We start from the raw sequence: 26,473 nt of genomic DNA on the forward strand, positions 1-26,473 counted from the left end.
GCATGAACTCAGTGGCAGACTCTCTGAATACCTTCCCCTCGGGTGTGTGTGTGTGTGTGTGTGTGTGTGTGTGTGTGTGTGTGTGTGTAGCCTTGCTAGGTCACAGAGGAAGACAATGCAACCAGTCCTGATAGGCTAGGGTCAAAGGGTCAAAGGGAAGGGGGAGAGGACCTCTCTTATCAGTGGAGTAGGGAAGGGGGCATAGGAGGAGGAGAAGGAGGGAAGGGTGGGATTGGGAGGAGATGAGAGAGAAGGTTACAGCTGGGATACAAAGTGAATAAATTGTAATTAATAATAAAAAACAGAGAATCAAAAAATACATGTACTACAAAGAAATGAAAATGACATTAGATTTAAACTACCAATAATTTAATTATTTATCAATATTGATAACTATATGATTTTTTAAAAGAATGCAGTAGAATAAAGATTTTTTAACTTTTAATTTTTAAAAATGTTGACGCATTTTTCAGTTTGGAAATTAACTTGTATAAAAATACAAACTACATAATACTAAACACAGTCCATGCAGCCACAACTGGTCTATTGAGTTTAAATTATCTTAACAAGAAATTAATCTAAATTTACATTTACTGTTTATTTTCAAATTGAACTTTCAAAATAAGTTCAGTCCTTTTTCTAAATACTTTTCTTAATGTTTTAATTAAAATGTTTACAACTAGTTTCAGCATTGAATCTTAAATTTACATATTTAATATGCTTTATTATTTAATTTTCATACAGTGATTACCATAGTTATAATATCCTGGAATGAACTCTGTAGAGATGATGAATTACCATGGAAAATGACCCTTCCTATTAGACCGGAGCACATTGCCTGAGGTGACCACAGCCTTTATAGAATTCAGGATCTGACTCTTCTGCAGGCGCCATCATCCACACACAGTGTGGAGAGGAGGCAGCCTCCATGTTTGAGCGAATGTATGCTATTGACATCGGACTGGCTGTCTCAAGAATTCTGGTCTCAGATCGCTTCCCTGGGAGAAATGGCATCCCTCTCCTTTCCCTAGGATACTTAGGATAGACTCAGAAGGATAGCAAAACCTTCCTCTGGTCCATGCCTGACTGTTGGCAGTGTGCACCGAAATGCCCACCATAGCTTTCTCTCACCTGATAGTTACGGCCTGGAGTCTGCGCCCCTGCTGGGTGGTTTGCCCCACAAGGCTCCTATATTTGAATGCTTGGTCATTCCTGAGTGGCACTACTAGGAAGTGTGTTTTGTTGGGCTAGGTGTGGCCTTGTTGGAGGAAGTGCATCACTGAGCATGCACTCTGGGGTTTCAAATGCTCAAACTAAGGGCTGCCCCTCCTCTCTCTCTCCTCTCTCTTCTTTCTCTCCTCTTTCCCTCCTCTCTCTCCTCTCTCTTCTCTCTCTCTCTCTCTTCTTGCCTGCTGATCCAGATGTAAAATTCTGGGTTCCTTCCCCCATGCCATGTTTGCCTGCATGTCACCATACTTCCCACAATGACGACAATGGACTATACTTCTGAACCTGTAAGCCAGCCCAATTAAATATTTTCCTTTCTATCTCCCCCTTTCTCCACAAGGAGAGCAACAGAACCAAAAATCTGGGCACAGGGGTCTTTTCTGAGACTAATACTCCAACCAAGGACCATTCATGGAGATAACCTAGAACCCCTGCACAGATGTAGCCCATGGCAGTTCAAGTGGATTCCATAATAATGGGAAGAGGGACTGCCTCTGACATGAACTGACTGGCCTGCTCTTTGATCACCTCCCCCTGAAGGAGGAGCAGCCTTACCAGGCTACAGAAGATGACAATGCAGCCACTCCTGATGAGCCCTAATAGACTAGGATCAGAAGGAAGGGGAGGAGGACCTCTCCCATCAGTGAACTTGGGGAGGGACATGGATGGAGAAGGGGGAAGGAGGGTGGGATTGGGAGGGGAGGAGGAAGGGAGCTACAGGGGGGATAAAAAGTGTATAAACTGTAATTAATAAAAAAATGTTTTCCTTTATAAGAGTTGCTGTAGTCATGGTGTCTCCTCATAGCAACAGAAACCCTAACTAAGACCTAGAGAGATTGCTTCTGGCATGATTAGTTAACACTGCTTCAGGGGAATACCCTGCCTCCTTGTTTATCTTATTATAACCCTGGCTCCTTGTTTGACTATAAAAAACAACCCCGCTTCTCTGTCAGCTCTGTGGAGTGAACACACTGAGCTTCCAGGGCTCCAAGGCTTCTCCGGAGATTCCGAACCATGGATCCCAGCCTCCTTGCGTGCCCCGGGATCTCTGTGTACTAGTCTTTCCTGCATTCCCTCACTGCTCCAATCAGTTCCATCCCTGGGGCTGTGACAGGCACAGCAATAAGTCAATTCTTAAATGAAGTACTTTCTTCTCTTTACGGATGTAAGTCATGGATCACACTGCTCACTTGACTTTTAAAAATTAATCACTTTAAATCTCATTTAACTGAGCAGTATGAATTTTGAAGTTAGAATATTTGCAAAAGTTTCCTACAACTAGAAACAATTTCAGCACAATCATTCTTCACTATTTTTAAGAGTGGAAAATAAAGTCAGAACTGACAGGTTATTAAAGTAATTAAATTTATTAAAAATGGTGATGAAAATGTAAAATTATTTCATGATCCTTTAAGAAACAATTTAAAATAGAATAACTTCCCTTATTTCTTGGTCACCATGGCCCTCCACGCACCTCAGCCTGCTAAGGCTGGATGATGGTAGGACTTTCATCTACGCAGAGATGTGTCACTCCTGCTTTCTCTGCCTCTTTCCATCCCTCAGAGCTCAGTACAAGATCCTCTCAGATCTCCTGCCTCTCCTCTGCATATGCTTTCCAGGAGTCCTTGCCACACTAAGGATATGAGCTGAAACTGATTCCAGTCTCCTTACAACACAGCCATGCAACCTTGGAAAAATTAATACCTCTCAGTCCTAATGTTTTCATGTAAAGAGTGCTAGCTGAGGCATTTATTCTACATGTCCAATGTGCGAATCATTAATTTACACCTGGGTGAATGCCTCTCCTCTCTAACACTCTGCACTGAATAAAAATCTATGACAACTTAGCACTCTCTAGAGTAATCCTGCTAATGTGGAGAAGTAGCAAGTTGTTGTGTTAAAGCCACTCATGCTCCCTTTCAGCCTTGCTAACCATTTCCGTCTGCCCCATGAACACTTTCAAAGTCTTAAAATTTTAGCAGGCTATCACAGGCAGAGTACACAGCCCACTACAGAGCCTTTCACCCAAAGCTGGTCACATCAGCAGGGACCTGGAAGTTCTAGCCCAAATACACATATTTCACCCTTGTGAATTCGAGTTAACTGATTTACATTTCTTAATACAAGGAAAAATGGTGAGCTTTCTAGCTTATATCCAAGTTTGCAATCAATAAACTTGTTTAGTTTCAGAAGAACTGCAGTAACTAATCAATGTCCATTACATTCTACCCTCTATTATTTAAATGTGAAATACGTGCTCTAATACAATATCAGCACTTGAGATCTCCTTGACCATTCAAATGTAACACATTAGCTGATGTTATATTCAAACTCAAGAAAATAAAGAGGAATTCATTCAGAATGCTACGGGAGACATTTCAGAAAGTAGCCATTTTTATTGATGATCTTGAACAAACATATTTCATCCAGCTCTTATGATTTCTGCATGCAGTTCAAGTCCTAGGGTGTTCTGATTTAACACATTTCAATAAAGTGAATTTATGTATATAACCAAATGCATTTTAACAACTGTATGTATGTATAATTATTAAAGACAACATATTGTGTATGGCCAATAGAAACTGGTAAGAATAACATAAATACTGATTGAGTAAGGCCACGATTTCTGCATCAAGAGTAACTAACTCCACAGCACTGACCGCCCTGCCTTTCAGAGAACCATAGCCAGGGACTGTCCCAAGCAACTCAGCTTTCATGACTCTCTCCAACCAAGAAAAAGTTGTCTCTTTAAAATAATGACAGCATACCATCTCAGAAACCAAAAACACAGAATTCACAACTAATAGAAGAGTAGAAAGGGATTGCAGGTTGTTTAGAGATCTAGAGTGATCAGAGATAAAGGGGAAGAAAACTTAGGACTTTCCCTTCCCTGTTTATGCCCAGTATTTACCAGCTTGCTTTTTCTTTTTCTTTTGTGATGTTGCGCCATCCCCATTAGGCAAGTGCTTTTCCAATGAGCTAGTCCCCAGCTCCCTTTCTCTTTATAAAGGTGTGGTGAATGCCAAAACAAGGCAAAAAGATGCAATATCATATAGGGAGAGGACAATTTTAGGATCAGGAATAATTCTGAAGCTTATTTATTAGCTCTGTTTTAATGTGGCAGATTTGTTAACAGAGACTAAGATGGCAGCTAAGCTGTCTTAAGTTCTCGTCCCTTGAAGGAATAGCTGACCTTATGACTTCAGTGGGACTTTTGCTGCAGTGAAGAGATTCCTTATGTGAGGGCAGTATTTCCCATTTATCTTTTCTGGTTGGAGCCATTTATATTTGACACACACAATTTCATGGAAACAAAGTTTAACCTACTTTCACAACCTAAGCATCACATCTAATAAGTGGCAAGGTAAAGAAAACAACTAAGATATTCTGTCACACACAAGGTGGCTCGCTGAGGTGGGGAAGCACAGCAGAGAGTGGTAGGGAAGTGTCTTTGGAAGTTTATAGATGACTTGTCTCTTCTCTTCATGCCACCAGGACCTGCCCAGCGAATGCAGAATTTCTTTCTTTAACTAAGGCAGCTATGATGGCTGCACCTTGTCCTAAACTCTCTTGTAGCTTCTGCTCGTCCTGAAAATAAAAGATAAAACAATAATATACAAATTAAAAGTAGAACATAAGGACTTTAAATTAACTGATTAACACACTTTAAAAATTGAATAGGCCAAAAAATGTTGATAAAAAACAGAAAATGGAAATATTCAACATACCCTCTATATGAAAAAAATTATAATGACAAAATTCAACACAGTAATTAAGAAGTATTTAAACTGGATTGACATGAGAAAAGCAAAGCAGAAGCCAGTGTTGGTGATCCTAAAGATAAATAAGAGAAGCTTGTTAATGTTATGTTTTAATATCATATGGCGTATTTACCATTCTATTTTCCTTATCTATTGGCACCTCCTGCCTCTCACCACAAAGAAATACGCAGAGAACACTTAGGAAACCATATAAGGGCATCCGCAGAAGTGAAGTCATCTGGGAATATTCACGTCAGGAAAGAGAAAAGAGTAAAACAAGTCATCGCTCTCTCGGCACCGTTTGCTTTATTCGATGTGTCCAAAACCCTTCAACAGTAGATTCCAGGCTGTGTTGTGCCCACGGGGTAACACAAGCAGAACAGACCCAGAGCATAGCGATTGTACAAGAACCTGACATGTTTGCTAGAAAAGTTTAACACAAAGGAAGAGAGAAATGGGGCAAGTGTTCAGGATAGGCAAGAAAATTTTTGACAAGCACATATGATACCTTGTCTCACTGATATGGTTCAGTGCTATAAGCAGGTCCTAAGACAGCAACACAAAGCTGAATTCCCTTACTAAAGAGCAAAGCAAAATGACCCAAATTGAGTTTATGAGGAGTTAATGAAGAATTTGAGCACAGCAGAATCTTATTTTGGTACTAGCCTCCATCTTGTGATTGACCTAGCTCTCACCCCCGAAACCTGAAAAACGTGATTGTACTTGCAGGAAACCATAACATTCCAGAAGACACAATGTGCCCACCGTGGCACCATTCAATCAGGAAACAGGTCCAAATGACTGTTGTCCTTGTGGTTGCCAAAACAATTACATGTTTTCCTTGTAGTTGCCAAAATAGTTACTCCAACTTGCCTTTAGCCAATTACTATACACAACATTTAGTTACTCTCCATAACTGCAGCAAAACATTAATTCTACGGTCACTGAGATGGCCCCATGGTTGAAGAACATCGTACTTTCCCAAGACCCAAGTTTCCTTCCCAGGACCCACAGCAGGCAGCCATAAGCTCCTGCAACTCCAACTGCAGGGGAATCGCTGCCTCCTCTGACCGCCGTGGGCACTGCAGCCACACACATTCGCGCAGAGCTAAATACCTACACATTTATTTAAAAGATGAAGTAAAAATGCTTTAAATGCTGCACGCCAATGTCTGCATTTACATACACATGCATAAACTTTTTTAATAACAGTTGATGAACTCAAGAGGTAACGGTTTGTTACTCAATGCTATCAGAAGCTCTCGGATGTGGAAAAGCACGCATCACCCTCTAGTTGCAATCACTGTAACAGCTATCATTATTTGTCTAATTACCCTGTTCGCTGCATAACACTGCAATAACTTTTTTTACTTAAAACCTATTCTCTTATAAAACAATAAAAATATAACATGCATTTGGAAATACAGCTTTCACTTTTTTTTCTTGGTTACACTCAAGTAGGACAGTGGTAGAAACCCAGCTGAAAAGGGACACAAGCAGTGTCCAGTAAAAACACTGGGGACAGAATGTTAAGTGCTAAAAGGATCTATATGAGGATGACAGATGTGATGGCTTTTTCTGGTGGTGAATTTGACTACATCTAGAATTGACCTAAGACACAAATGGCTGGGTACACCTGTGAAAGAGGGTTTTTCTTACCTAAATCATTCAAAAAGGGAAGACTCGCTTCTAATCCAGATCTTTGCAGTGGGAAGACACACCTTGAGCCAGAAGTTTTTGAAGTGGGAAAAAGTCTATCTAGATTACCACACTCTCTGCTAGCAGGCTATGAAGAACATGGAAGAAGGAAGGTTGCTCTCTCTCTCATTGCCTGCCTGTTCTCATTCTTGCTAGCGAGTCCATTTCTTCAATGGTATTAGGAGCAACTTATTCAGGAATCCAGCATATACTGAAGAGCAGCTGAGACATCCAACCTCATCGACTGAACAACTACTGGATTCGTGAACCTCCCTTTGGCAGACAGCTATTGTTGGACTAGCTAGACCACAGCCTGTAATCCATTCTAATAAATTTCCTTTACATATGTAAGCTTGTAATTAAATATTTAATTATATTATTCATTCTATAGATACAGATGTAGATACAGATATATATCATTTTCTAAGCTTTGTTCCTTTGTAGAACCATGACAATACAACAGATTTATGGTAATTCTTCTTTGCGCTTTGCTGTACTTTAATAGATTTAATCACACACTTATTTGGGGTTTCTCATAAACAAAACAAATTACATTAAATTTGCGTTCAAGATGGTTTGCATTTAAGTTGAATTTGCACCATGTAAAATCAATAATCTAAAACTTTCTCTGAATTTTCAGAAAACATTTATGTCTACAAATATCTTCAATATTTTTACAAAGAAAACCTTTTGTTTGGGAAGTCCACTCTTGTTTTTACAAGACTTACAAAAGAACTTTAGCAATTCGGCACAGTTTTGTTTACTATTGACCAAAGTCAGTAGTGTGTCAAGCAGGATATGGTGAAACTCAAGCTAAAAGTAACCAAGTTTGTACTGGAATTTTTTCAGTCTATAACTATTATTAAATGACATACTAAGAGCTTAACTGTTAGATTTCACAAGTTTTGAGAACAACACAAGAGAACCACATGAAATGACTATTTTTAATGTTCCACATCCTTAAACTGCAATACTGAGGATCAGAACTCAAGTTTAAGTTGAAATATACTATGCTTGTACAAACATGCACACATACACACACACACTCTCTCACACACACACATTTCTAATCACCATTATTGTTTTTTTTCCATCCAAATTGTATTTTTGAAATTTTAAAAATTTAAAATATATCTTTTCTGCCCTCCCTTCCAACTCCTCCCATAGCCCCACTCCCTCCCTCCCAAATTCATGGCCTCTTTTAAATTATTATTGATATTTACCTATGCATGTACATACATGCACATAAATATTTAAATACAACCTGCTGAGTCTATTTAGGCTTACTGGTGTGTATGTGATTTCAGGGCTAGCCACTTCCTTTTTGATAATTAATCCAGGAGCACCAAAAACCACAAATTCTCCTCTCTGCTGTCCTTATTTGCCTGTAGTTGTTTGTCTAAGGTTTGGGACCTGATGAGATCCCCCTTCCACATTAGCATGTCCATGGATGGCCAGGTTCAGGCCTTGTTCGGGCAGCCACAGTGTTGAAACATTATAGATGTGGCTTTCCTGTCATTTCTAGAAGATACAATGTCACAGCAGAGCACAAATCTCACAGGTTCCTTTGGCTCTTTCACTGCTTCTGCCCCCTCTTCAGTGATGTTGCTGAGCCTTAGGTGAGGGGGTTGAGCTGCAGCTGTCTCTGTTGGTGTCCAACACCCCACAATCAGTTGCTCTCTGCAGTTTGACCATCTGCAGCAAAGAGGAGCTTCTTTGATGATTGGTGACAGCTACACCTATTGGTGATATAAGGATGAGTATTTAGAATTCAGTTAAGAATCCTATTGGTTTTGTATGTTGGCAGTAGTAAGCTTTCCTCTTAGAGCCATGATATCTTAACCATGGATAGCTGGCTAAATTTCCGTTACCAGCTATAGTTTCCATTCTGGTTAGGGGGTTAAGCCCAAGTATACAGCTGGTTACCACCAAGACATAAGGTCCACTGTTGCTCGCACCTGGAAGGAATATTTTTCTGTGCTGGTCATTGTTGTGGTTTACAGGCATCATAGCCGATTTCTTTTCTCCCTTAGCAGATTGCATAGCCCTTTCCAAGAAATTGAAGGACCGTCCTCAGGGAGGAGATTTTCAAGTCAGATCCGGCTTGAGTCTTCCAAATCTTTTGTCCAAATTGCTTATTGTCTTTAGCAAAAGAAACTTTCTTTCAGCTTCTGGAAAGTAACCAAGGACAAAAACAATACCCTATGTTGTTTTAGGAGTCTCTTGGACTACCCTGAGCAACAATGCAAAGTGGCGTTTCTCACACCTGGTACTGGGGTTTCTGTCATATAAGTTTATGGTTTTTAAGGGAATCACTATCTCCTCAAGTGTCACAACTTCATTGAAAAACTATATGTATGCCTACACATACTTTCCTTTAGTTATTTTTTAATTGATGTGACAAAACTCTATGGCCAAAGCATCTTATTTCAGAAAGTGCTTAACTATCTTACAGTTCCATGATGGCAGTGCAAATACCTTGGAACAATTGCTGAGAGCTCACATCCCAATCCACAAGTAGGAGGCAGTGGGAGAGACACTGGAAAGGGTGTAAGTTTTTAAAACCACAAAGCCAACCTCCAGTGAAGCACTTCTTCCAACAAGGCCACATATTATAATCCTTCCCAAATATTCTACCAACTAGGGGCCGAGTACTAAAATATATTGGCCAATGGGAAGCATGCTCTCCAAACCATCACATGCTTACATGATGTAATTTTAAGTAAATATAAATAATATGGTTCCCTGTGGCTTTTACAGACTTCCTTATTTATTCTTCCTGCTTCCACCCCCTTCTCTAGTGACCTTCCTCCCTGATCCACAACTAAGCCTAGCCTGATTTTCTCCATATTCTCCTGTATATATCACTTGTATCCCTTTGTAGCACAACCCTCAAAGAACATCACATTATCTAATTTTGTTTCATAGTAATTCGGTTTAGTTAGTAGAAGCCTATATGTTACTTTTGACCTGTTCTATGTGTATCGTTTCTTGTGTTCTGTTAATGAATTTACTTTCTCATGTCCACCATATCTTTCTCCTTCCTCAAAGTAGTAAAGGCTTGAGGCAGAAATTCTTATGAGACTTCTAAGCCTCTAACAATCTTTTTTAGAAAATACATGATTCTTTAAAGTCACCATAGCTGAAGAATTGACAGCAGCACCTCCTCAGCTCATAGCAGCTCTCTCTTCTTCTCCAGTTTGGTCTTGACATTAACATCAGGAAAAGCTCTTTTTCAAAAATTAAAGTGCAAGGAAGTGGCATTCTGGAAGCATTAGAGTGGCTGATATCATATGATGCTATGTCTTCATTACTCTTTACTACTCATTGTCCCTTTTAATTATGGCAAAAAGCAACTTTTAAAACTATTTCTGGAGTACTTGAAGTAGGAGACCTCTTTTAAAAGTATATTTAAAACATGACACTCATTATTGTAGTATGCAGATGTCAACACTTGAAGAAGTGTAATTAAGTTTATGTTCGCCTGTGAGAAACCAAAATGTAGGTTTCAAAGTACTCAGGTTCAAAGAATAGCAGGAAAGAATATGATGTCATTGTTCTCCTAATCTTTACAGACAACATGAAAGGAAATTTTTGAGATATTCTTTTCCATACACATGACTTCTAAGGAATGCAATGACTTTTGCTGAGAACTGTAAACTTAAAATATGTGAATATATATTTAGGCTTCTGATATCTCAGGAGATTTAAAAATCCCCCAAGAAAAATAGTGTATTGTCTAAGCAAATTCTAAATTCCAAACTCAATACTAGACTCAGTTTCTTGAAGCTACAAAACCACACTGAAATTCAGGTTGCTTATACTTTGAATTAATATTCTTCACTTTTATTAATATTGTTTTGGTAAATACTTAACAAAAGTTATTCCTTACATTCCTAAAATCTTCAAATACCTTAAATATAACTGTTAAAAACGGTATCTGTATATACATATGATTATATAGGTTCATTCCTACTGCAAAATATAAAATTGTCAAGTGGTAGATTTTATAAACCTTCAACCATTGTGTTACATTAATTAATATTATAAATATCATATATAATATCAAATTAAATTATTAGATATTAAAGTTCTTTCATACAAATTTTGCAGATATGGAAAGAGAAGTCTAATGGTAACACACTGTCACCTAGTGGAGGTAAGCGTAAGTGTTCAGGGCAGATCAGAGGGATCACCCTTTAATATGTTTGAGAAAATAGGAAAAAATAACCCTTTCTAAAAGTCTTTTAAAATGGTCATATATTTTTTATTATTAAATGGTTTGGTTTATTTGATATCTTCCTGAAATGTTATTGTTGATTACTCAGAAGAAACAAAATTTAGAAACAGGCAAAAATGACATAAACTAAACGTTGAGGTCAAGAAAGAAAAAGAGGGAAAGAAAGAAAGGAATGATAGGGGAGGGAGGGAGGAAAGAAATGAAGGAAGGAGGGGGTGAGAGAAAAAGAAAGTAAGGAAGAAAGAAAGAAAAAAGAAAGAAAGAAAAGGAAGGAGGGGAAAAGAAATCAAAGAAGGAAATCAGAAAGAAGGAAGAGAAGAGAGAAAAGAAAGGAGAAGGAATAAAGAGAAAGAAAGGAGAAAGACAGGAAGGGAAGGAGGTAGAAAAGAGAAAAAGAGGAGAAAGGAAGAAAAGAAAGGGAAAAGAGGAAGGAGGGGAGAAGGGGAAAGAAAGAGAGAAAGGAAGAAAAGGAGAAAAAAGAAGGGAAGGATGGGAGGGAGAAAGGAAAGGAAAGGAAAGAGAAGAAAGAAAGAAAGAAAGAAAGAAAGAAAGAAAGAAAGAAAGAGAGAGAGAAAGAAAGAAAGAACCAAAGAAAGAAAGAAAGAGAAAGAAAGGAGGAAAGAAAGAAGGAAAGGAATAAAGAGAATTTTCTTTCTCTTTTGGTGAAAAAGAGACACTGTCTCCCCAAAGCCTAGGTGATAAAATAGTATAGTAATCAGTCATCAAGCATAGCTTTGTCTTCCTTATTTTCTGGCTAGTGCATGCTTTACATTATAATTGATTTTCTGGTATAAGATAATTATGGAAAAAAGGAATAACCTAGGGTTAATAAATAGAAAATAGAAAAGAATGCCTTAGAAAGCAGCACCAAGATTTTACTGAATAGAAAAAAGAAAGAAGAGATACAAAGGAGCTGATGAAAATTGGAGTAAAATGCGGAAAGTGGAAATCCAGATGCCTGGTCTGAAGAAAAAGCAGTTAATTGCATTATCAATTGCTTATAGAGCTGAAACTTATTATTTTTATATTTTATAACATCATTCATAGTCTCAATTTTAAAAGAATAAAGTTTAAAAATGGTCTTATTTTTATTAATTTAATTATTTGTTCATTTTACATCCTAATCACAACCCCACTCCCTCTTCTCCTCCCAGTCTCACTCTCCCCCGACTTCCGCCATACTCCCTTCCCATACCGACCCTACCCTTGGGTACCAACCTACCCTGGCTCATCAAGTTGATGAGGACTAAATGCCTCCTCTTTCACTGAGGCCAGACAAGGCAGCCATGGTAGGGAAGCAGGATCCATAGGAGTCCAAGTCAGAGACAGCCCCCACTCCAATTGTTAGGTGACCCACTTGAGCAGGAATGCTGCATGAGAAGGCAGGGAAAAAGTGGTCTCTTCTACAAGGTCCTCTGATTAGAAAAACATTTTGAACCTATACAAACTCATGCAACTATCTACTGTTGGTCTTTCCTACTCAGATGGAAGGGTGTCCTGGAACTAGGGAGCCCAGCAACCACACAGCTCTGAGGCATCCCAGTGGAAGGGTGTCCTGTGACATATGAGCCCAGGAACCACACAGCTCTGAGAGGAAGCCTCCTCAGCAGCTCCCTGGGGAGGGCATCCTCAGCCCCGCTGCACTTCTCTTGATCGCTTCTTGGCTTCTTCTGAGAGAGTCACACCAGGCAGCAAATCTTATAAAAGAGAGTTATCAGGAGGTTCCAGAGTGTGGAGGTGACTAGTCCAGGGTTGGCTACCCATGCTCCTGAGAAAGGCATCAGGGCAGACACAGTTTAATATAGGATTTCTTACAGGGTGGAGCTTCCTAGGGCAGAAATTTACAGGGTGAGGATTGGTCGGATTTCACGTCCTGAGCTTGGGAAGCTCAGGGATTGGTGGGTTTTCCTGTTTGGTGATTGGCAGCGTTTTGTTCAGACTTTTCACCTAAATAATAATTAGCATAATCTGGGAAGGGTTCTATTGAGGGGCTGGAGATGACCTTTGTGACAATTTCAGAGCCTGGAAATGTTGCTCTGACTGTTAGAGAGGCCTGGGGGAGTGGCCTGGCCATTTCCTGTCTTGCAGGTTTACAAAGTTTACAAAGGGAAGCACACAGTGGGGAAACCTTCCCCTGATGCTTGAGTCCAGGTAGCAGCCAGCAGCAAGGCTTCTCATTTTTCACTGTGGCATCTTCACCAGCCAGACCTCGGCACGCCCAGCACTATGTGCCCACACTACTTTAACATGTCTTAGACAGCCAGTTGGCTTTGCATGGCTGTTCTGAAACGCACCAGAAACGAGTTACACTCCACTGAAACACACTTCCACGAGCATTTCATCCTCACGTTCCAGAGTACCCACAATCAACCTGAAGCAGACTTCTGAAGGACATTCTCACATACGAATGATGCCATAAGAGAATTCGGGATCCACTTTTGTGGCTGGGCCTGTGTGACCACTCTTATCCTTACCCCAGCAAACGGCTCCCCAATAACTGTCTTTCTAGCTCACATTGCTTTTCAAAGACCCGACTATGGCCGTTTCCTTCATGAAGTACTTGATGCATCAGAAATTTGCTTCCAAAATATTTGCTTCCAAAACTTTACCCGAAATATCTTACTAGTCTTTTTACTGTTACCATACTTACAGGACATATTTTCTTAGTCAATGATAAGATGCTCAGGCAGAACTCCCCCACGCTGTAGGCTACACTCAAAGTACAACATTCATTGTAAGTACTCTATAGGCAGGTCCTTAATAGCTTACCTAGTCATCCAAGGACCAGGTTTACACATGATGGCCAAGACAACTCCAATACATCAGCATTGTTAGTTAAGTGATAGATATCGTGTTTGAAATAGACAATGAGCCATGTGCGACTTGTGACAAAGCAACATGTACCAAATTCATGCATGAGCCCTGTGTAATGCTGTTTACAAGGGGGGGATTCACAAGGAAAATCTCAAAACGTTTTAACCCCATCTGCAGTTTTGAGTTAGGCAATGTTCGTAGCCATCCTGGTGCACATGCAGCCAGCAGGAAGCACCCACAACTGGATTTCATTGAACATCTGGAAACTATGTCAGAAACAAGGAATTCGTGCTAAATTTCCTCTTATTAAACAGCACCTGGTCTGAGAGTTACACATAACGGACAATAGAAGCCTACATAGAATTACATTCTATTAAATGTCAGGGGTCCATCATATGAGAAGCACTGTTTTACCCAGAATATGTGCACAGGCAGGAAACACACACATTACATATTGGTTGGCAAAGAAAATGAATACAAACTCAGCGAAGGGCCTGTACAGACAGCTGAGTGTTTAATAGCACTGGCTGTTTTGCTGAGGACCTGGGTTCAGTTTCCAGTGCCCACAGGGCAGGTCATGACTGTCACTCTAGTTTCACGAGATCTGGTTCCATTTTCTGTTCTCCTCAGTCACCTCAAGCACACACGTGGGACACATCCATACATGTAGGCAAACCAATCATACACATATAATAAAACCTAAAAAAAATCACCCAGGGCATCAAAGATTAGCCATGTTTAGATGATGCCTCACATTTAAAGATAAATTTATAACTGATCAACAAAACAGATTTTAAAGCATTTTTTTTTATGTAGCTCGTAGCAGAGTAACAGAAAGAATTTCTTTTTTACTTATGTGTATTTGTGTGAGCCTGCAAGTCTACACATGCATGGACTTATGTGCGTCCTTTGTGTGTGTAGAAGTGCAAGGGGGCTGGAAGAGGGTTTGAGACCCCATGGGAATGTAGTGACTGAAGGCTGTAGGCGGCTTTATGCATGCTGGGAACTAAGCCTGGGTCGTCTTCATGCTGAGTTGCTGAGCCATCTCTCCAACCCAGCAATAATTTCTGAAATTGAAACAAATTCTGACAGACTGTTTTCAAAAGACTTATCCTCAAATTTTTAATTCTAAACCCAAGAAGTAAAGAGAACTGAGATAGAAAACTGCAATTCAGATATACCCTCCTAATAGGAACAACTATGTGTAATTTTTGTTAATTGTTTTAATATTTACAAATATATTAATATTTACAAACATTAAAAAAATTACTTAAGAAACACTAGACCCCCGAGCATTTATTTGATAGAGGGAAAGTAAAATGTAAGTTTTTCTCTTTAAAATAAGAATGTTTACCATTGTCTTAAAAAATCAATATCCTTCCAAGAAAAAAAAATCTGAGCTGCAGCCTGCAAAAGGAATTCTGTTCTGGTCTAGTTAGGTCTGTCAGGCTTAGTCTGAAAAACTAATCTGGAAAAGTTCCTTTCCTCCATGGGAACAGAAGCAACTGTTTCTCAAGGTAAAGGTTGGCACACATGTTTCTTCCTGACCTGTTTCCCATCAAGAAAGGATAGGAAATGAGTTGAGCAAACAAAAAGTAATTCCTCAGGTGGAAAGAACTTTGTATCACCGCCTGGTTACATATGTCCCTCTGAAATGATGCTTTGGAATAAAACAAGGAAACGTGGTAGATACTTATTTTCTCTCTCAGGGATAGAAAGAGGATGTTTTAGCCAAATACACAAAGAGATACACAAAGTATCAGTAAAGATGTCACAGGGACAGAACATAAATGTATGTTCAATTAAGAAAAAAAATTAGATGCAATATACTGCCTAATTTTATTGTAGAAAATTGGCTTACATAATGAAGGTTTGAAAACATCTGTATCGATCTTGTCTTTATTTTCCATAGTCTATACTAGTTACTGAGGGTAAAATTATGTATGAAAAGGAGACTGAAGATTTGGGAATGTAGAGAATAAACAAATGAGGCAAGTTTTCCAGGGAGTCAAAGTTTGAGACACAGAGAACAGGAGTTGGGATTAACTGAAGGTTGAAAAAAAAGGGAGGTCAAGATCCCTTTAAAACAAAGGAACAAACCCAATTAAAAAATGGAGTACAGAAACATAATGAAGGCTATACACCTAAAGAAGATAAACAAGAAAGCAGACACGAAGTAAGATGGTCAATCCTCACTTAGAAAGACAAATGAGATGTGCATTGGACATATGACAGGAGTCGACCGCAGAAGGCATCTGAAAGATCCTACCAAGCAGCGTTTCAAAACAGATACTAAGACTCATAACCAAACCTTCAGCAGAAGGGGAGTTAGTATGACGGGGAAAGGATAGGAGCCCCACAAGGACCATATATATCTGGGCACAGGGGTTTTGTCTGAAACTGTTTCTCCAACCAAGGACCATGTATGGATATAACCTAGAACCTTTACTCAGACGAAGCTCGTGGTAGCTCAATAACCAATTGGTTTTCCATAGTCAGGCGAACAGGGACTATCTCTGACAGGAACTCAATGGCAGGCTCTTTGACCTCCCCACCCGCCAAGGGAGGAGCAGTTCTGCTGGGCCACAAAGGAGGACTCGCAGCCATCCCTGAAGATACCTAATAAAACAGGGCCAGATGAAAGGGGCAGAGGTCCTCCCCAATCCATGGACTTGGAAAGGGGCAGGAAGGAGATGAGGGAGGGAAGGTGGGATTGGGAGGGAATGAGGGAGCTGGATACAGCGGGGATACAGAGTTAATAAAATGTAACTAACAATAATAAACAATAAAAAAAATTTTAAAAAATGGAAAAAAAAAGAAAACATCTGTATCTCAGAAAAATGAAGGAAAATAATGAAAATAGTGTCAGGAAAATGACGGTTTTAGCTACAGAACAAGATATGGAAGGGAAGCTGAGAGAAGCCAGTGAATAACAAAGACATTATAAAGGTAGGAAAAACAAGCAAATTAACAAACAAAAACCCAATATGAGTTGGATTAAGTTCAGGATCTGCTAAAATAGCTCATTTGGTGAAATTCAATATCAGCAGAAGAGCACCATGGAGAAGCCACATGCATGACAGCTTCACACGTGTATATTGCGGCCATTTCCAGGAGAGAAGAGTGTGTGTGCTTAGCACAAAAGAATGTGGGTGCAAAGCCTCTCGGATGAACTCGTGTGGGGAAACCGAAGAATCTGAGTGACAGACTAGTTCCCAAGACTTACAGCTCTCCATCAGCAACGAAGGAGTCAGTGTGCTGTCTCAGTGAACTCAGGAGGCATACCAGCTGAGGCCCTGGCTACAGACAGAAAACACCATCCCTGTGTAAATGATGGAATAAAGTGAAAGGAGAGCAGAACAAAATCCTTTTATTCATTCAGTGATTATGTTTCAGAAACTGACCTAATCTATTTATGAAGATGTGGTAAGATAGATATGCATTAGGGTTTTCCATTCTTTGGTTTTGTTTTACTCAAATGAAATAAATAATAAGAAAACATGTAAACATGTTAATAATTACAATTATAAGTAAAACAATAGGCTAATTAAATAGCACATTGGAATTTCCAGAAACGAAGTAAAATTTTAAAATGTACACTATATTTAAATACGTGAAATCCAAAAATAGAGAACCCTCACAAACATGAACTGAACCATTTCAAGCATTTGAAATTTGAAGCAACACTGACATATTTAGAACTGTTGAATTTAAGCAAAAAAAAAAAATCTTTAAAAATAGATCACACAACAAATTAGATATAGCTAAAGAGAGAATTATTGGAACTAAAGGAGGAGTTGAGGAAATTATAGAAAAAAACAAAAATAAATCAGAAAAAAGCAACAAAATAGAGAACAAGGATGGCAATAAGGGACTCAGAATACATAAAGTATGCCTCCAGGCCTGTACAAAGGAAAGATTGGTATAATGGGAAATGACTCTAAAGGCTTATTGCTAAAATTATTCAGCAATTTTAAATAAGCAAAAAAAAAAAAAAAAAAAAAAAGATCAACAATTGTGCTGACAGCCATTTTTGTCACTTCAACAATAGTGGAGCAATAAAATGACAATTCATTATAAGAGATAAAATAAAAGTCAAAACTAACCTTTTCTCCTAAAGCCACCAAACTAACTACAAATGCTACTTTTGTAAATTTACAATAAGACACAATCTCTGTCAGCAAAATGCTCTTCTTATATTGAAGAGTCACCCAGGTACTAGACAAAAAAAAAATCTCAGGATAAAAGTCTTGGAGGTAGAAATAGATGAAAATTAAAAAAAAAAAAAAACTTTAAATAGATGAATCTAAAATGCCAAGCATTTTCAAAGAAATAATTATAACAGCTAAATATATAAAATAGTTAAAATTTAAAAATCACAATATTGGATAAAAAATTTGTGTCACACAAGAAGTGGGAGATAAATCATCAGGTAAAGTGAATTAAAATGGAGAGAATGAAAGCAAACTAATTTAAATAATAATGTTAAACAGCCATATAAATACAGGGACTAAATCTCAAAATGCCTGAAAGCAGGATGAGAAACTCCTAAATCAGCAGCAAATAAGGGGGTAAAGAACAATTAGGCTTCCAGGTGCTAAGCCAGTACCAATGGTCTCAGTATTGCCTCCAAAAACCAGTAGAAGAGCAAATAAACCCCCTTTCTCTGAATGCAATATGAAGACAGGAAAATTTCAAATGTCAAAATGACATAAAGGAAAAAGAAAAAGACAGGCACAAACCTTTAAAGGTTCTCACACCCAGCTGGATGTGGTGGCGCACACCTGTAGCCCCAGCACTCTAGGAGGCAGAGGTAGGTGGATCACCGTGAGTTCAAGACCAGCCTGCTCTACAAAGCAAGTCTAGGACAGCCAAATCTACATAGAGAAACCCTTGTCTCTGGAAAGAAAAAAAGTTTCCATGCCTCTCCTCTCATAAACTTTGGCAGCAACTAAGGGCAAGCTGAAAATATATGGACAGAAGAAAGAAAAAGCTGAAGGCTGTAAGGTTGGTCTAAAATCAACGACAACAGTCCAACTTGTGGAGACACTGGAGGGCAATCACCTGCAAAAATGGGAGTAGGGTAAAACAATGCTTGAATTGACCCACGGCCTGCCCCTAGAATAGAGAGAGATGGACAGGAAATTTTTTGCAATTGAGTGACGAAGGAGACAAGAAGCCAGAGCAGAAAAGCTAGGATCCAGAAGTACAGAGAGCTAAGCAGCTGCAAACACATAACTCCTTCCTCTAAATTCACCTAAGACCGCATGTTTAAAGCCGCTGGGCTTTGCTTCTGCAACAGAAGAGGGCAGCATTGATTTAGGTGAACAAGGCACGGCCACAGGAAGGGGACAGAATGTAATCACCCACAGTTGTCACACAAAAGAGAACATACTTGACCAACGCCATTAAGGAATCATCCTCCACCCAGGAAATTAACGATAAAAGGGAAGCCTGCAGACAACACTTCAATCCGAAGAGCACTTTCACATGATTCTGGCTGCCAGCACACTCCGCGTTAGTGTCACACACTCCAATTAGAACAATTAGAATGTGGGAAGACTCTAAAATGGATTAGTGAGGACGGCAGCTAAGCCAGAGTGCGGTGTAAGTGAGCAAGTAAATGGAAGGAAGCCACAAATAAAATAGCCTAATTTGGAAAACAGTATTTTGATCATGAACTGTATGGGAGGGACAAAAGTATTACATCGCGGTTAATAAACTTGTTTCCCCCAGAGGCATGGGTTAACAGTGCTGCAGTTACACTCCTGTGTATCCCAGATAGAAATGATGAAAAATAAAGTTGAGAAAAGTTACATATAAGAAAGAAAGCCCATCTTGTATTATATGGGTAATATCCATATTACAATATGGATATGTAATATCCACTTACAAGTGAGTATAAACCATGGGTGTCTTTCTGCTTCTGGGACACTTCACTCAGGATGATCTTGTCTAGTTCCCATCATTTGCCAGCAAAATTTATGTTGTCCTTGTTTTTAATTGCTGAGTAGTATTCCATTTTGTAAATGTACCACAGTTTCTGTATCCATTCCTCAGTTGAGGGACATCTGGGCTGCTTTCAGATTCTGGCTATTACGGATAAAGCTGCTACAAACATGGTTGAGCAAATGTCCTTATTGTACAGTTGAGCATCTTTTGGATAAATGCCCAGGAGTGGCATAAAAATCAGGTATGGACACGAGCATTGTGTAGAAAAGCCCAGACCTGGCTGAGTGGAGGGAGGGGCCAGCAGGAGGGACTGAGAAGAGGGTAGCTGGGCCTGCTGCTCACCAGCCTCACTCCAGGTTCAGTGATATGCCCTATGTCAAGAGTGAACAGTACAGAGTGATAGACAGTAGACCGGACATCCTCCTGTGGCCCCATGTTCTCGACACACAGCCACATTCACGCACACTGCGCGTGTATGCACACAGAGATCAATAGTGAATAGAGACAAATAAATACAATTTTCAACATGCATGCTCCTAAAAGGCTGAGGATGAACCACAGATTAAAGGGGTTGACAAGAAAAAATGCAACATGTGTTCCATAAGGAAAAAGAGAGGGGGCTAGTGCTATTTTAAGGTTAGATAATAGAGTTACATCAATATTAATTTCCTGATTTACACAATGTGATGATATAAGATGTTCTAGCTCAAGAGTACACATAAATTCCTTGTGTTGTTTTTAAGTTCTTTTGGTAAAGCTGAAATGTTTTCAAGATGAACAGTTTAAAATGCCAAAAATACTAAAAACAGAAAAACAATTTCAATTAAAGAGTTAAGAAAAAAACTAAAACAGGCCAAAAGCAAACAACCAGGTGAACAAAATAAAAACAAATATTTATCTAATTGTAACAAATATAAATGGACAGATAAACAAAAGCTTATGGACAGATAAACAAAATTGGTCAGGATAGATTAAAAACAAAAGCCACCATTGAAACACAAGGGCAAAGGGTTAGACTTTAGAGGTCTAAAAGACATTCAAAAGCCAGGCTCTCCCCAACAGAATGCTTGAATTTCTGCAGTTACTGGAGGACTTTAGAGGAAATAGCATATCACAGGTGTGTGTGTGTGTGTGTGTGTGTGTGTGTGTGTGTGTGTGTGTGCGTGTGCGTGTGCGTGTGCACCCTGTATATGTGTGATTCAGCAATCACATGCTTTGGACATTTAGAACAACCCAGTCTATTTTAAACTAACCTGATGGGCCAGGAAGCTATCCATGAGAGGACAATGTAGAAAGTTTGTCTATGAGTCTGAACATAGGAGAGTCATCCGCAAATGAAACACTGAGAATCAGAATGGGAAATCATTCCTAAGCCTTTCACTGGCCTGGATCTAGGATGAGGGAGGCTGGCCTGTAGGTAAAGATAGAAAAAATACTTCATAGAAAAAAATACCAAGAATTACCATATTGTGATGCTCAGGGTTTTTCAAGTCACAAAGAAAGGTAAGTAGGTACCCTGCGCTTACACAGTGACAAAGACTTTCACCCCACGAAACTGCTCTTCTGTTCTCAGCCTCTGCCCCTAGGTGTGGCCAGTGTGCCCACCTTCTCTACCTCATAAGTCTTTGATTACACTCCTTATCCACCACCTGCTCTAGAGGAAAGCTCAGCAGCCTGGCCTGCTTCCAGCAAAAATTTTATCAAACTTGCTCAACAAAAAGCCTTGTTCTCTTTTAGTATTTTTGTTTGTTTTCTGTTTTGTTTGGTTGTTGCTGTTTAGCTTAGTCTCATACTGGACCTTGGGTGGCCTGAAACTTACCATGGAGTCTAGGTTGGCCTGCAAACTTACTATGTAGGCCTAGGGAATCTCCCAATAACCCACCAACCTCGGCCTCCTGAGTGTTAGAACTCTTGCCATGAGCCAGCTTCTAGGTAATTTTACGTACAACCCCATCATTATACATTGCAGATAGCAGTGTTTGGATTTCAAACACATAGAGTAACTGCAGACAGCCAGACTCAAACTTTCACTCATTTGTAGAGCATAGACTCCAAGGACAGAGAGAATTGCTATGACGTCACCCCTCATCTGCATGTCCCTCCACTGCCTTCCCACCTTGCACACTTCCAGTGTGTGTCATGCTCTGGCCACTGTGGCTGTCACTCCTGCAGTAGTCCCTGGAGAAAATCTTTCTCACTATCTTTAGTTGAACAGCTTTTCTTTAGCATTATAGAAAAGTGGATCAGTTTATAGACATAAAGATGGACACTTCAATAAGATATGAAACAAAGCAAGGAATCTAGTAATTCTGCAAAGATGGGGTTTTGGAACATACATCAAAATGTTGCCATGTGAAGAGGAAATTAAAGTTATGCTGAGCTTGTTGTCATTTTCAACAAGCCAGTCCAGTTTAGATCACTAATGGTTTTAAATTGATATAAAATCAAGTATGATCATAAAACACAAACCACCAGTAGTAAAACAGGATTCGATAACTCAAAATCACTGGGAAAAGGGAGCCTGAAGATGACTAACCCTATGAGGTAAATTCCTGTTCTTGGACACTTATTCCAAGAGAAAGGAAATAGCTTCTCTAAAGCTATATTACTAATTACTGAAAATTAGAGATTCCAAACAAGAGTCCAGATCTACAGAGCTTCAGAGCTCACTACCAGAGCCAGCCTTGTCAATAAAAGCATGCTTCCAAAAGCCTGAAGGTAGATCTCCTATCCCTCCACCCCATTTTCAGTCTTGCTCTCACCTATGTAAACCCTGAAGCCACAAACTTCCTGCTGAGTTCTGGGATTATAGGTGTGAGCCTGGGTAGGTCCATGACGTGTGTGTGTGCACTGGGTGTACACATAAGTATGTGTAGCTCTCCGGAAAATACCATCAAATATGAAATAACTGCCTCATTTAAGCAGCAGCGCCAGGAAATTCGCTGTGCAGTAAAACCCGCATCCACAGCTCCATAACCATTCTCCACAATTTAACAAGTTCAGTTATTTTTTCATTTTATTTTTTTATTCACTTTGCATCTTTGTTGTAGCCCCATCCCTTCTCCCCTCCCAGTCTCACCCTCCTTTCCTCCCCTCCTTCTTCCTCTTTTTCTCAAAAAGGGGAGCTCCCTTACCCATCCAGGCTGCTCATCAAGTTGCATAAGGACTGAGCCTGTCCTCTTCCCCTGTGGCCTCGCAGGGCAGTCCTGCCAGGGGAAAGTGATCGAAAAGCTATCAAGTCAGACATACCTGTGTTCAATGCAGTCCCCACTTCCCTTACTAGAGGACCCACATGAGGCCTAAGCTGCCCATCTGCTACATCTTTGTAGGAGGCCTAGGTCCAGTTCATGCATGGTCCTTAGTTGATGCTTCAGTCTAAGCAATCCCCTCTGGGCCCTGGTTAATTGGCTCTGTTGGTCTTCTGTGGTGCTCTGTCTTCTCCAGCTCCTTTTCTCTTTCCTCCCATTTTTCCATAAGACTCTGTATGTATCACCCAATGTTTGGTTGTGAGTCTCAGCATCTGTTTTGAGGCATTGCTTGGTAGAGCCTCTCAGAGATCAACTGTCAGGTTCCTGTCTGCAAGCTTAGAAGAGTATCCTTCATATTGTCAGGGGTTGGCACTCTGATAGGATGAGTCTTTGGTTGGGCCAGGTGTTGGTTGGGCATTCCTTTAGTCTGTCTTCTAACAGTTCTATCTTTATCCCTGCACATCTTGTATGCAGGGTAAATTTTGAGTCGAAGTTTTTGTGGGCGGGTTGGTGTTCTCCTCCCTCTACTAGAAGACTAGTCTAGTTAGAAGGTGTCCTCTTCAGTCTCTGCTTGAGTCCCCCTCATATCCTCCTAGGGGTCTATTCTTAGTCTCCAGCTTGTCACAGAGAGCTTACCACGCTCTGGTTCTCTTTTCTCTACAGGCCTGCTGTCCTCTCCCCCTTGCTCTCCCCAGGTCTCATCTCCACCATCTTAACTCTCTGCATTCCCTCTCCTACCCTGTTCACTCTCTCAGCCATTACTTCTTTTTATTCTATCTATCTCCCCTTCCAAGTGAGATTTATGCATCTTCCCTTGGATTCTCCATGTTACTTATCTTCTCTTTGTATCTATGCCTCCTCATAGTATATGTACTATATGGCTAAAATCGACTTAGAAGTGAGTGTATACCACGAGTGTCTTTCTGCTTCTGGGTTAAATCACTCAGGATGATCTTTTCTGGTTTCATCCATTTGCCCGCACATTTCATGATTTCTTTGTTTTTAATAGCTGAATAGTATTCCATTGTGTAAATGTTCCACAGTTTCTTTCTCCATTCTTCAGTTGAGAGATACCTAGGTTGTTTCCAGATTCTGGCTATTATGAAAAAAAAGCTGCTATGAGCATAGTTGAGCAAGTGTTGTATGGTAGAGTACATTTTGGGTATATACTCAGGAGAAACAGTCTACAGATTGGGTAAAGATCTTCACCACTGCTACATCCAACAAAGAGCTAATACCCAAAATATATAATGAACTCAAGAAATCTAACACCAACAAACAAAATAACCCAATTAAAAAATGGGGTACACAGCTAAACAGAGTTCTTAACAGAGGAATCTCTAACGTCTGAGAAGCACTTGAAATGTTCAACTTCCTTAGTCATCAGGGAAATGCAAATCAAAATGACTCTGAGATTCCATCTCACACATGTCAGAATGGCTAAGATCAAAATCTCAAACAACAGCACATGCTGGCGAGGATGTGGAGAAAGGGGAACCCTCCTCCATTTCTGGTGGGAGTGAAAACCTGTACAATCACTTTGAAAATCAATCTGGCGCTTTTTCAGAAAATTGGGAATAGCTTTACCTCTAGGCTCAGTTATAGTTTATGGTACTTATAGAAATTAATGAGGGAACTAAATCCCTGGGTCAATAATAAATCCCTAACTAGAGAGCTGAACTACTCATGAGTCAAGGATTTGTAACTTCTATACAAAGGCTTAAAGTACATATGTTTTACCAAATGATAAGGGAATAAAAAGAAAAAAGAGCCTGTGAAACAGATGTGGTGGACCTAAAGCAAATATTTACTGAGTCAAAATGTCATTTTCTGTTACAGTCATATGGTCATGCATATACATTACAAAGGTAGGCAGGAAGCCTTGTCAATGTCAGAAACTGTCAGGCCACAAGGTGATAAGCCATAGGGGACAACAGATACCAGAGCCCAGCAAACAGAGCAAAGGCAAAAATAAAAATTTAAACCAAACATGCATTGATTTGACTGTCACAGTTGATGGGGTTTGGCAGGCTCTCTGCAGGATCTGTTTTATATTGAGAAATAACGAATGTCTGCTTTCCCTGCCGACATGCTTGCAGTGAGGTGTAGGACACAGGAAAGACTAAGCAACATTTAATTGTTGCTCCAGCATTAGAATAAGCTGAAAAAGATCTGGGCGGAACACAGAGAGCAGCACATTAGAGCTCTCTGTGGCGCCCTGGAAACCCTACAAAGGAAATGCTAACATGTTTTCCATTCTCTCAGCCGAAAGCATAATTCTCCAGTTTCCTGGATATACTAATTTCATAAAGAATAATTTAAGTGTTATATAGAACACACACAATCAAAAGGAAAAGACGGGCTGCAAAATCTTTCTTCCTTTTAATTGTTTATTCATTCTGATTGGGATTGGAAGGCCTTTAAAAAACCAATAAATGCCTGACGGCTATAAATAATTAAAGTCTAGCAGAGCAGTAATAATTACAAGAAAGAAAGTGTCCGTCTTGATTATACACATTTCCGATGAAAAGAATGAGAGAGACTACCACGTAGTGAAGAGTCAGTTAAAAAGCCAAAACAGATAGAAATAGTTACAGGGACCGGCTGCAGACAGCTGCCACCTCAAGGTCAGTGGAAGAATTTCTGTAATTATCTGCAACAGTCGTGGAGGAGCACTTTTTATGTAACAAGATGAACAGTTTATTTCCAGGACTTAAAACAATGAAAAGAAAGCTTGCACTGGGAGGTATCCTGCTCAGGCTGTACTGTGTGGATAGTCAGTAAGTTAAAAAATAAACAATTAGAAAATAAATGTCATCGCAGGTAAGAAACAGAATATTCAGTACAACCATGCAAGCTGTAGCTTACTTTAGTTTTTAAATTAGTGTATGCTATTTGTACAAAATAACTGGCTTCACATGCTGTCCTCTGGTAACAATCCTCTCTCATCACTATATCTGCCACTCCTCTCCCCCCTAGCCTTCTTTCTGTTCCAGAGAAGCCTCCCTGTCTTCCTGCCTCTGCTGTCCCTAGCGTCCACACATGAAAGACAATGTGATGCTTATAGTTTAGAGTCTGCTTCTTTCACTTAACATCATGATCTCTAGTGATCTCTATGTTCCTGCAAAGGGCATGATTTCGTTCTTATTTATGGTTGAATAAAATGCTGCTCTGAACAGATACCACACTGCAGCAGAAAGCCACCTGCAGTGGGCTTTTTAAACTCTACTTCATTTGGGGTGTTTAGGCCTCTACCTCCCTTCCACCAACCCCCCAACCTTAAGCAGGAAAGAGAAAAGGTTAGTAGGTAAGGAGGTGCAGACCCCTTTACTTCTCCAGGCTGTTTAGGGGTCAAGGGGCTCTTTTAGGGCTCTATACTTATCTCTGTCAACTGCAGATAGAGCTAGCAGGCTCCTCCACACTTCTGCTCCCCACAGCATTTACCTGAGCCTGTCTGCTCCAAACCACCATGCCATCTCTGGTGTCTGGTCTCTCCAAACTGCTCCATGCCACACGCCCACACCAAAGTCCAG

At 39.8% G+C, this 26,473-nt stretch overlaps 1 protein-coding gene across 2 annotated transcripts in view; it reads right to left on the bottom strand.

Moving 5' to 3' along the window:
- Window positions 1-3,592: 3,592 nt before the first annotated feature.
- Window positions 3,593-26,473, bottom strand: part of Crppa (CDP-L-ribitol pyrophosphorylase A) — a 279,755-nt gene continuing 256,874 nt past the window's right edge. For both annotated transcript variants that reach the window (XM_055624296.1, XM_055624283.1), the window contains one exon: window positions 3,593-4,815. In XM_055624296.1, coding sequence (XP_055480271.1) covers window positions 4,711-4,815 — 105 coding nt within the window. In that variant the 3' untranslated portion in view covers window positions 3,593-4,710. The remainder of the gene's footprint in view (window positions 4,816-26,473) is intronic.

The sequence above is a fragment of the Psammomys obesus genome, unplaced genomic scaffold, assembly GCF_907164565.1.
Source record: "Psammomys obesus unplaced genomic scaffold, mPsaObe1.curated_primary_1811, whole genome shotgun sequence".
NCBI classification, from domain to species: domain Eukaryota; kingdom Metazoa; phylum Chordata; class Mammalia; order Rodentia; family Muridae; genus Psammomys; species Psammomys obesus.